Source organism: Coptis chinensis, chromosome 3 (assembly GCF_015680905.1).
Source record: "Coptis chinensis isolate HL-2020 chromosome 3, ASM1568090v1, whole genome shotgun sequence".
NCBI lineage: Eukaryota > Viridiplantae > Streptophyta > Magnoliopsida > Ranunculales > Ranunculaceae > Coptis > Coptis chinensis.
In genome coordinates this window covers 112,270,227-112,282,478 of record NC_141458.1, presented here as the reverse complement: position 1 = coordinate 112,282,478, position 12,252 = coordinate 112,270,227, and the positions used below count along the sequence as shown (strand labels likewise).

At 31.2% G+C, this 12,252-nt stretch overlaps 1 protein-coding gene across 4 annotated transcripts; it reads left to right on the top strand.

Annotated features, from left to right (window-relative positions):
- Positions 1-2,919: 2,919 nt before the first annotated feature.
- Positions 2,920-11,515, top strand: LOC147513041 (adenine phosphoribosyltransferase 4-like). 4 transcript variants are annotated; one of them, XM_086596031.1, is made up of 6 exons: positions 2,920-3,297; positions 3,389-3,499; positions 7,689-7,781; positions 9,582-9,731; positions 10,222-10,280; positions 11,296-11,515. In XM_086596031.1, exons 1-6 carry the CDS (start codon positions 3,216-3,218, stop codon positions 11,368-11,370), a joined length of 570 nt encoding a protein of 189 aa, XP_086452157.1. In that variant the 5' UTR covers positions 2,920-3,215; the 3' UTR covers positions 11,371-11,515. The 4 variants fall into 4 exon arrangements, with proteins under 4 accessions (XP_086452157.1, XP_086452154.1, XP_086452156.1 ...); XM_086596028.1 differs by having other exon boundaries at positions 3,051-3,297; positions 11,317-11,515; XM_086596030.1 differs by having other exon boundaries at positions 3,076-3,297; positions 9,588-9,731; positions 11,317-11,515.
- The last annotated feature ends 737 nt before the right edge of the window (positions 11,516-12,252 follow it).

The following is a 12,252-nucleotide window of genomic DNA, read 5'->3' as shown; positions in this document are numbered from 1 at the left end:
ACCTAACCCGCCTTCGCCGCTCCTCTAATGGTAGAGACAATTTCGTAATTTCATGCTTAATAATTGCTTGCATTTTTTTTTTTTTAAAAAAAATGTTATTACAATGCATTTATCACATCATTATCTAGGAATAACCAGTTTTTTATTAGCGACAATAATGTAAAATTACGTACAATGTGTTTAACGTAATTTTATCTCAAGACAGGGTAAATATGAATAGGTCAGTGAAAGTTCTTTCTTGGTTCACATTGAGCTTATTTAGTAGTTATTATTGGTGAGATGGCTCTTACATTTAAGGAAACTACTTGTCTATTAAACAATGCAAACCGATTTAAGGAAATTGATGTTTCACTACACATAAACTCAAGGTAGCTAATTTTCTATTCGCTTTGTTCTTCCATCATTAGGTTTATGGAAGAAATGCATGAAATTAGCTAATTTTCAAGTTCATTTTCTAACTCTTCTCATATATAGCCTTTATGATAATTAAGTTCTTACAACATGATTAGCGATTATGTAAATTGAAAAGTTATTATGTTTTCTAACTATTTTCATTAACGGGTTACGGATTGTTTAATAAATCAATTTTATTATAATTCAAATATAATAAAAATACATAAAAAGGTACCCGTTTGTTGAATGGGTATGAAATGCTTAAGTAGCGCTCTCAGATTGCATAATTAGGCAGAAAGATATGTGTTTGAGAAATTCCATCTATCTCAAGTTTTTTGTGCTTTTAATCTTGGATAATTTTGATTATTTGAATTTTGATTAATTTATCTACTAACTCTAGAAACATATCAAAGGTGTATCCACTGTTAATATGTTGAATGCATGTTAGCTAACATGCTATATTAAAAAGGGTAGAAAAAATGTATCACATGTGTGTGAGCATCAAAAGTTTGCATTCTGAGCTCCATAATCTGTCTAAAGATTATTTGATTTTTCAGATAGTGTCCAATTTAAACTTAGAACGGTCTATACAAGTTCCGGAAAAACAGTGCCACAAGACTACATGAGCCATGAATACATACACATAGTAGTTCTACAAACAAAAAAAAAACAGCCTTTTAGTTGACAGCCCAAAATTTGGACATCATAAGGCACATTGATACAAAAAAAAACTTTTTAGTCTAACAAATTATTGGGCACTGGGAACTTTGATAAATTAATTTACTGTATGAGTTTCACTATAGTTTGAAAATAAGATTTTTGATACATAATAAAAAAAATTATATAAAAAAGGTCTCCGTTAGTTGAAATACCAAAATATGGGTTTATGCTTTAAGAACAATACCAAAAAAAATAACATGCCCAAACCCAAACATAATGGGTTTTAACAAAACAAGCCCGACGACATTGAATGACTTTAAAAAATTAAAATCAACTTTGGAATATATAACAATTAACAATCAAAGTAAAAATATTATTTTCTTAACTAAAATTTGGGAATTTAAATCATTTGCTATCAAAGACAGGAAAAAAAATATATATATAGGACACATTGAATATTTCAAAAAAAAAAAAAAATTGTTTTGATCAAAACTAGAATCATTAAAATATTTTGAACGAAAATGCTGCTATGGAGGGGAATTTATGCAACTTATGATATCACCAAAGATGCATTTTATTTTCATGCACCAATACCCTCTTTCTTCCCAACATGACCTTCGGTTTTCAAGTCAGGAACATGTTAAATCATCAAACTTGGAATAAAACTCGGGGATGCCAGATTCCCCTCTTTCTTCCCAACATGACCTTGGAGGGTTTTCAAGTGGGGGTGAGAACATGTTGATATGGATTCACAAAAACTTCTAAATTCTTGGATCTTTTTGTGGAACCATGAGCATGATCAATTAGGTCATATATCAAAATAAAGCTTATTATGTTTGTTGAGCTATTTTTTCTTTAATTAATAATATAGCCCATGCAGAATTGTAATATTTGTATTTTTATAAAAAATTTAAATCATTACCATATTCTATAGTTAAAATTTTATACGAAAACAAATTAATTACATGAAAATGGGACGAGAACTAGTTGTGCCAAAAGCCAGCACGGACGAATATTTAAAAAATAATAATAATAATATAAAAGCTCATTTAAAAATCAAGATGATCAACATGCATAGTCATTTAAAAAGTGTACGCTTTTCCTGATTGGAAACCGTGAAAGAGCGTGATTGTCTGGTCCCAAATTGTAAGGTCCACGAGGTCAGTCATGGGCCTCCATACCGTATAGTGTATACTGCGGTCTGGAGAGATTTTGTGATCTCTATAAAACACGATTTTTCTACTAATCCTGCAACAAGCCAACAACGTCACAAGTTTAGAACTCACTCACGACTGACATAATGTTTTGTTTGTGGAGAAGATTAAAATTAGTAGAGGTTGATGGGACAGACACGAAGTACGTTTTCATCGAGTCTTGAGGCTCAATGAAGTCCACTACGCGTCTTAATCCTGAAGTCAAATAATTTTATTTCCCCTACTAATTGATATATATTCTCTTGAGATGAGATCATCTTCACTTGGAATTAGTGTTGCATGTTTGCATCCATCATCCTTCATATGTATTTTTCAATGTTAAGATTCCTTATTCTAATTAACCACCCATTTTTAAACAATTTTATTACTTTTATACTTTTGACAGCGTAGGTTCACACTTCATAGTGACACTGCGTTATTGAATCACTTCAACCTCCCCAGGGACAACACCGCGTACATTTTATGGAGATCTGAACTTTCATTGCAACAAACGACTCATACCCGCCCGCTACGCCTTGTGTTGACCAAACCCCCTTGTGTATTGTGTAGGTAAACTAATCACAATATTAAACCAAAATAAATAATCAATTATTTGCTTCTGGCTTTTCATCCACGGATGACGGATGCACCAAACAAAGCGCGCCTAAACTGGAAAAGCTGATAAAGACCCTTCCTCACTCTCGTCCCCAGCTGTTTTATTATTCCTCCAATTTCCAACTCTCTCTCTCTCGTGCAGTGAGCCCCCTGCCTACCTCTCCCTTTCATTCTTGTCTGTCTCTCTCTCTCCGTTCTAAAACAGACTCTTCTTTTAACTTCTACCAAGTACGAAGTACCAATCAACTACCAACACACCATGACACCAAGTTCTTAAATCAACAAGCAACGTGTGTGCGAGAGAGAGAGAGTTTCCCTTCTGTCTTAGTTTATACTTTACACTTTACGTCAATAATGTCGAGTTGCAAGTGTGAAGATTCTCGTATTCACGGTATCAAAAACAGAATTCGAGTTGTTCCTAATTTTCCCAAACCAGGTTTTCTACATTTTTTTTACTCTCCGTAAGTCCTTTATAAATGCAAATTTACTTGTCAACTTTGTTAATATTATTTTTTTATTGTGTTCAGGGATTATGTTTCAAGACATCACTACTCTTCTTCTCGATCACAAGGCTTTCAAGAACACTATCGATTTGTTCATTGAACGATACAAACACAAGAACATATCGGTTGTTGCAGGTAAAACAGTAAGGGGTTATCTAATATTGATAAAACTAAAACATTGTAGCGAAATGATTTTTTTTTTTCCTTTATTATCATTACAATGTAGAAAGTTCATTTTTACCTTTTTGAAAGTTCGTAGAAATTATTTTTGTCCTGTGTGAGTGTGTGCGTGTAAATATTCTAAGTTATTCTGTTTGACTAATTGTTCTGTTAGTGGGATGTGATATCAAGTACTAGTTTGAAGCTCATCAATGGTGCGAACCTATTGTACGTCTTGATCCCATTTGCACGTTGGGTGTGACCCAACTTCTAAAACTGACCCCACGTAAAAAGTTCTTTTCTGTTTATTATTTCGGAAGATGATTACAATGGGCTTTATATTGTTTTTGTTAATCTTTCATTGGTTTTTAGTAGAATTTTCATGGAATGAATATTGTTTTCTAGTACGAAGTACGAACAAAGGCTAAGTGAAGTGGTTCACTATTTCTTTTGCTCAAATAAAACTGAGGAATTATTGGGAACTACAAAAGGAATCACATGATATTTCGATTGAATGAGATGAACTCTCAAGAGAAGAGTACGAAAAATTCTGTAAGGATTCACATGTTCGAAAATATGATCGGCCAGCTTGTTGCATCGGTGGTTGACCGTTAAACCCGTCACCTTAGCAGGTTGTCTCAACATTGACCTGGTACTGTCATGCAATCTGCCTGATCCCGTACTCAGAACAGATCATATCCTTGTTGCTGGTTAACGGAAACTTATTTCCACTTCAAACATATTAATCACACCACCATAACTATCACTTGGGTTTTAGTCAACCTGCTAATGTCCTATAGGCTTACAATTAGTTTCGTGGTCAGAGTATAGGTGTATACCGTATATGACACATAGACATTGATGCAGGAAGAACGCCAATTGGAAATTCAAGCTTGTGTGTATCTTATCTGGAAAAACAAAAGGGAAAATTATAATATATATATATATTGAATATCAAAATATCGATAACATTTCGAAGTAAGGAAAATTTTGTTTGATACTAAATGAAGCATTGCATGCACATTTGTTTTAATTTACACTTTTGATTCATAAATAGTTTGATGTATGCATATAACCTTCTTTTTTTTTTAGGAAAAATAACCAAATATGGTAACGAACTAACCCCTAAATTTCAATTGAGGCAACACATTTTTTTTTTGTCAATTTAGGTAACCAATTTATAGGATTGGTCAATAAGGGTAATTCATCAATTTGCCATTCAAATTCGCAGTTATTTATTAATAATAAAATAAATAATCAATAAAATAAATATTTATCTAAAAATAATCTTTAAATAAAAATTTAATATATTCTTTTAAAAATTATATTATTTATAAAATATTAATAAAATAATTTATCCACAAAAATTATATTCTTAAAATTATATTTATTTATTTATTTATTAAAGAATATATAGTTTCCATTCCTTTTTCTTAAAGATACATTTTTTTAAATAATATTTTTTTGGATAAATATTTGTTTTATTAATTTTTTTAATGATTTTTATTATTTTTTAGATTTTTTAAATATATATTTTCAATATATATATATATATATATATATATATATATATATATATATATATATATATATATATATATATATATTAACTTAAAATAAGTAGCTTAACATTAAAACTTAAAATACAAAATGAATTAAAAACCTACCTACAATTTTTATTTTTTTTTTTATTTTTGTGGTTATGAAGTACTCACCATAATGATTATCTTCCCAAAATTTCAGCTCATTTGGAAACCTCTAACATAGATAAAAATTGTTGTCATCTTTAAAAAGAAATTTAACGGTCTAGAAATGTAAAATTTTTGTAATTGTTTTTTGCCAATGTTAGAGGTTTCTAAATTAGCTAAAATTTTGTAGAGATAATTTTAATATTGAGTATTTCATATAAAAAAAAAAAAAAAAAATAGGTTTAAATTCATTTTGGTGGTGAAGTTTTACTTACGTACTTATTTTAAAGTTAACTTAAATAGTTACTTTTTAGAGAAGGACAAATATTTTAAAATATATATATATATATATATATATATATATATATTAAGAATATTTTTTTGGGTAGATATTTGTTTTTCTGATTTTTTTTTGAGAACATATTTTTCTAAAAGAAAATAATATAAATTTGTACTTTTATTGATTTTTTTTAATTAATAATAGATAACGAATAATTTGGGATGGCATGTTAACGGATTACCTTTATTGACCAATCCTATAAGCAAGGCCGACTAAACCCAAAGTGTGGCCTAAGGCGGATTTCATATCGAGGCTTTTTTTCTCAAAATTTTAATAAAGAAAAATAATACGTACAGCATAAGAAACTAGGAATTGAGCCCTATACATTTTGGGAATTTTTTTTTTTCCCCACATACTGTGTGTGGAGTAAGGGTGTCAACGATCCGATTCTAGTCCGGTTCTTAGTGTTGTAAGAATCAAGAACCATTTAATTTTACAGTTTTAGTTTTGGTTCCGATTCTTCACGGTTCTTAAAATTGTTGAACCATACCCATAACCATAGGTTTCTAGCGGTATTCCCGGTTCCGATTCTTTATTTCGGTTATTAAGATATTCATTATTTACACACATTTTTTATTGGTCTTATTAAAAAAAGTGTACTAAAAATACAAAAATACCACGTAAATGAGTCGCTTTTTAAATATTGATATAAATAATGATGTCATTCAATAATAAGTTAAATAAAACCATATATTTCAGGTTGTAAACTATACATTTATATTATTTATAACATTAAATACTATAAAAACTACATATTATACTAATAAATAAAATTCAGTAATATATAAATGAACATTTTGAGTTTTTATATTCTTTATTTCAATATTTTTTATGTTAAAAGTACAATAACGTTTGGTTCGGGTTCTTGTCCAAGTTTTTTTGTTTAAAAAACCATTCGGCTCCGGTTCTATATGGTCTGGTTTGTTTAGTATCCATTTTTAAATGGTTCCTAAAAATAGAAACCGGAATCATGATTTTTTCTACGGTTCCAGTTCCGATTAAGCGAGTACCCATCGACACTCTTAGTGTTGAGGCCTTTTTTTCAAGAAGGGATTTACATGTTTAGAGTCCTAGTTTTAGAGAAAAAAAATTTGGATTTATGATATTAACAAAATTAAGGCCTATTTTTAAGGTGAACTTTGGGGATTTTCCAACAAACTAGACAACTTACCAGGCCTTTCTCAGAGAGAGGCCTTAGGCGGTTGTCTTTTTTCTATAAAGGATGAGTTGGCACTGCCTTGCTATAAGTTGGTTACCCTAACTAACGAAAAAAAAAATTGTTGCCTCAATTGAAATTTAGGGGTTAGTTCGTTATCCTATTTGGATATATTTCCTTTGTATGGATAAAACTTATTTATTGGATTTGCATATACGTAGTGTCCTTTTAAAAATGATGTGTAAGGGAATATAAGATTTATGTACAAAACACCCTAATCGCGTCCAAGCTTGTAGCAAATAGCAAGTCATGCACTCATCTCTTATGCCCCATCCATGTCAATGTCCTTATATGTAACCAATTATCCTAGTCACAAGCAATTCCCTCACACCACTTGCGAATTTATATTATTCTTCTTAGTTCTCGAGATGTGAAAGTCTCAAATAGAATTTCTTAGTTGCATGGTGTCGTAGTTCTAAACCTGAGTTTTTGAAATTGTCTGGCAACATTTTGAACTCTAGGAAGATTTTGCTATGATAATATCAAGTCTAGGCATTTATATATATATACAATAAGTTCAAACAAGTATCAAAGGCGAATGAGATAAAGCAATGTTGGTTTGTTACGTTGTGCAAACTATCTCATGTTTTTCCACTTTCGGTGCTATTGTCATTAGCAGCTTGACTCACCTTAAAAATACCACTGCCAATCCCCACCATTTAGGATACTCCTATTACATTGACACATGCATGTTTACCTTCAGATCAATTGTAAATTAATACATATGTTGGTCAGAGGGTTGATCTTCCTTTACTATTATTGGGGTCAGTGAGGAAATTGATAGGGTTTCTTTTTTCCCCTTTTCCTTTTTTTTTTGTTCAAGTTTTATTTGTTTGTTGTATGTTTTTGTGCATTTTCTTTCTTTCTGATGCCGTTTCTCTCATTTTTATTCTACTATACATATTGTTTTGACTATTCCAGGAATTGAGGCTCGTGGTTTTATCTTTGGTCCTCCTATTGCACTGGCCATTGGAGCAAAGTTTGTGCCAATGAGGAAACCAAGAAAGTTACCTGGTATTTATTTCACCCTTTAGTACTTCCTTCCTACTTCGAGTAATTCATAAATCCATATATATATATATATATATATATATATATATATATACAAATTGAATTAAGCTAGAATGATATCCTTATTGTACATCCTATTGGATATCCAAAAAATGCATTTCAACAATATATATATATGGCTGATTTTTGTAGATTAGTGGCTGATTTTTCTACCCACCATGGATTATATCCCTACAAAAAATTAGCTCAATCCAATATGTGGAACTTTGTAAAAAATAGTGTTTTAAGTTTGCAATTTTATCTAACGGTCTAGAAATAATTTTAAGTTTGACAAGGTTAGAAATATCGAATTGAGCTAATTTTTTGTAGAGATATAATCCATGGTGGGTAGAATATATCTACAAAAAATCAGCCACTAATTCATTGTTGAAATGCACTTTTTGATAGGATGTACAATAAGGATGTCACTCTAGCCAAGGCGATATATATATATAGTCATTTTCTAAAAAGTAGTTATTTAAGTTAAGTTTAAAATAAGTGCGTAAATAAAACTTCACCTACAAAATGAATTCAAATCTATTTTTTTGTGGATATGATATACTCAATATTAAGATCATTTCTACAAAATTTTAACCCATTTGGAAACCTCTAACATTGACAAAAAAAACAATTACAAAAACTTAACATTTCTGGACTGTTAGATTTTTTTTTAAAGATGTCAACAATTTTTATCTATGTTAGAGGTTTCCAAATGAGCTGAAATTTTGGGAAGATAATCATTATGGTGAGTGCTTCATAACCACAAAAAATTAGATTTGAATTCATTTTGAAGGTGAAGTTTTATGTACGTACTTATTTTATGTTAACTTAAGTAGCTACTTTTTAGATAATTACCATATAATATATGGGGTGGGGGGTAGAGCCACATTCTTATCCGCACATTATAACCATATTTTCGACATACAAATGAATTAAGGTCTGGTTTTTTGTGGAGATGATCTCCCCACCATGAAGATCATTCTCATAAAAAAATTATAATATTTGGATATGTCTAACAATATAAAAATTAGTGTTCATTTTTTAACTTTTCATCTAGCAGTCCAAAAATTTTGTGAGCATGTTCTACTTCTAAGATTAAATTTCTTTGAATGAGCTGAATTTTTGTAAATATGTTCTCCATGGTGGAGAGATCATATCTACAAAAATTCTGTCTTTAATTCAAATTTTAAGTCCACTATTTTACATGTTCTTTTCTTTGCATGACTTTTGACTATTCTTAATTTTTTTTTTAGCTTTGTGAATGATTATATATTATTAGAGCATCTCTAGGTGGTTGTAGTATCACCTCCAAATTTGAAAGCCAATTTTGAAGAAATTGGACGCAAATTTTGACCAACTCTAGGTCATATATAAATTTCACCCCTCAGGCGCCATTATGGTGATCGTGACACTCCCCAATGTAAGCCCCAAACAAAAAAAAAAACACAACAACAACATGCAACATTTCTACTGTCGCACTAAATTGAAAAAGTAAAAAAATAAACCCCACGCGACCTTTGCATTGGTGCGTGACATTACCACTGTCGCAGCTGCATCTGCATCCGAAATTCCAAATTTGCTTCCAAGGATGCAGCTAGACAGATGATACGACCGAATTTGCTTCCACCTAGAGGGCAAAATTCCGAATTTTAGAAGCAAATTTGGAAAATTTGGATGAGGTGATACTACTACCTAGAGATGCTCTTGCATTTTTTACTAATACTCTTGATTGTGATCGACTTATAATGTTGCTTATTATAAAAGGAGAAGTTATCTCAGAAGAGTACATCTTGGAATATGGAACTGATTGTCTTGAGATGCATATCGAAGCTGTCAAACCCACTGAACGTGCCCTGGTAGTGGATGATTTGATAGCTACAGGAGGTACTCTTTGCGCTGCTATTCGGTTACTTGGTAAGTTTCATAAGAATTACTTGTTTTATGAGCATTTAAGTGCATGTAAACGCTAACAATCACCTTGCGGGCTTACTGGCTTAGACTTTATATCTACACTGAACAGGGTATTTGCTCTTTACATGCTTTTTAGTTTTTCACGTTACAACCATGCGGCCATGCCCTTTAGTGAAGATTGTTTTCCGCGATCCAAATTCCAACTCGGTAACCACCACATTTAGGTTATGCTTTCCCATAGGCCATTAGGCCCAGAGCCAACTGATGCAATAACTAGCTGAAGATTAGAGCCTCTCAAAATATCATTCTATCTTAGAAGACAAATAATACGGGTTTAATTTTGTCTAGCTTGATGGACAATATAGACTCTTGATAAAGCTATAGCATTTCGAAACCCAAATGAAGTTGAATTGCACTAATCACATCTGTCATGTTGGGATTTAGTTAACATGGTCGATTCTTAAGTCCAAAAACCCTGTGCTTTTGATCACAGAGCGCGTTGGAGCTGAAGTGGTCGAATGTGCGTGTGTAATTGAACTACCTGAGCTAAAGGTATGTGCATTGCATTTGTTTTTTATTTCTGTAATGCACATTGCCTATGCTTAATGTTACGAAACAGTGTGACTATTTAACCAGGTACATCTTTTTCAGCCTTTTGCATACATCTACAACTAAATATAAAAATCCCCTCTGCGCTCCACTTGCATTCGGCACTTTACTAGGTGCCTTCATATGCATATGCCCATGGCCCTTTAAGTTCACAAGTTGATAAAATATAAGATAGTATGAGGAGAATTGAATCATTGTGACGGCTTTGGCAAGAATGGAATGGTGGATATCTAATTATATCATTTTAGGAATATCTTATCTTCTAGATTAGGCAAGTTTAGATTAGATGGGATTTTATTTCTATATCAGTCAATGCAATTCCCAATAAAATCCCTACAAGGGTTTATGGCTTATTACATCTTGAATTAATCAAATTCATCCTAAACAACTGATATTATCATTTACATTTTAAACTGGAAGAGTAAGCATGTAATGAAGTGCATTTAATTATAATAGGTCAGAAAGATATACAAAAAGGTAACACTATATCAGAAAAGAAAGTGTGAACGATCAAGATGAAGAATATATAGACTAGCAGATCCTATTAATTTGGAAAAGAGGAAAAAAAAAAAAAGTAAATGAGACGCCATATTTTTCAAGTTCACTCCTGCCTGTGTTTTGTGAACTGCATATTTCTTCCAGTATCCAGCATCATATTAAATTTGGTTTGTGTATACTTTAGGCTTTCTTTTAAACGGACTATCCGTTAAGGGACATGTTATATAGTGTCTTGAGCAGTTTATATAGTGTCTTATATAATAAACCACCTATGAACAAATTAGTAAGTGTAAATTAAAAATTGTTCAAAGCACTATAAAAACTGCCCCCACAAACATATCCATTTAAGAGAAAGCCTCTACAATATACATTTTCCTCTTTTCCAATGACAGGCAATCCTTTGGAACTTGTATATCTGGGATTTGGCAGTTCTTAGTTAATTTTTCCTTTGTGACCATAGGTTCTATGCTTGAGATTGCAGGGTCGAGAGAGGCTAAATGGCAAGCCGTTATATACATTGGTGGAATCTTACTAAGGATGGTGCAGTGCGACATCTCAGCTGTAACGGACGGAGAGCGTGACATCCTGTATGTTTAGTGGGCTTCTGTACGCTGTTTTTTTTTTTTGTATCTTTTCGAAATCAACATTCATTTTCAGATGAAAGCCGGTGTCTGTTTTAATCGTGCCTGCCTGATTCTGATATTTACGCAGTAAATCCCACCTTGCTTAAAACAATAGCAACTTTAGGGATCTTCTTTCCCTCTCAACCGGAATAGTTGGGAAATTTACACTCTCTTTCCAAAAAAGATATTTAGAATCGGAGGTGAAACCGTATATATTTGTCTACTATCTCTATATACTAAAGGACATATCTCTAAAAATTTTTCTCTTTCTAGGTGGCATTCTAATATAAAAGATAATATTTTATCTTTCCTACGTGACTTTTACAATATTTTCTTCCATGCCACATGGACTTTTAGAGTTTTATTCAATTTCCACTTTCAAAAAGTCCCTTTTGGATAGAAACCAACTCTCCCAACTCCAAAATAGAATTTTTTTCAAATAACTATCAATTTTTGGATAGAAAATTTATCCAAAAAGAATTTTTTTTTTTTTACTAACTATCAATTATTTCCTCAAAAATAGGAAAGAAATTATCACATAAATTTTGTACATATAAAGAATATATCAATTATTTCCTAAAAAATAGGAAATATGATCTTATTACCCCCAAATTATGTACGTATAGATTTTTCTTCAATGTTGGAATTAAATATCAACATAAGCTATTTAACAAGAGGTACTATTTTAGTACAACTCTCCCAACTTAAGTGCAATTCAAATTAGTATGTACAATTATTTCCTAAAACATAATCATTTTTCTAGCTATTATTTTCTCAAAAATATAAAAGAAATT

Coding starts and splice junctions, on each gene's coding strand:
- LOC147513041 (XM_086596031.1), top strand. CDS start 3,216: ATGTCGAGTTGCAAGTGTGAAGATTCTCGTATTCACGGTATCAAAAAC. Junction 3,298..3,388: donor TCCTAATTTTCCCAAACCAG/GTTTTCTACATT, acceptor TATTGTGTTCAG/GGATTATGTTTCAAGACATC. Junction 9,732..10,221: donor CGCTGCTATTCGGTTACTTG/GTAAGTTTCATA, acceptor TTTTGATCACAG/AGCGCGTTGGAGCTGAAGTG.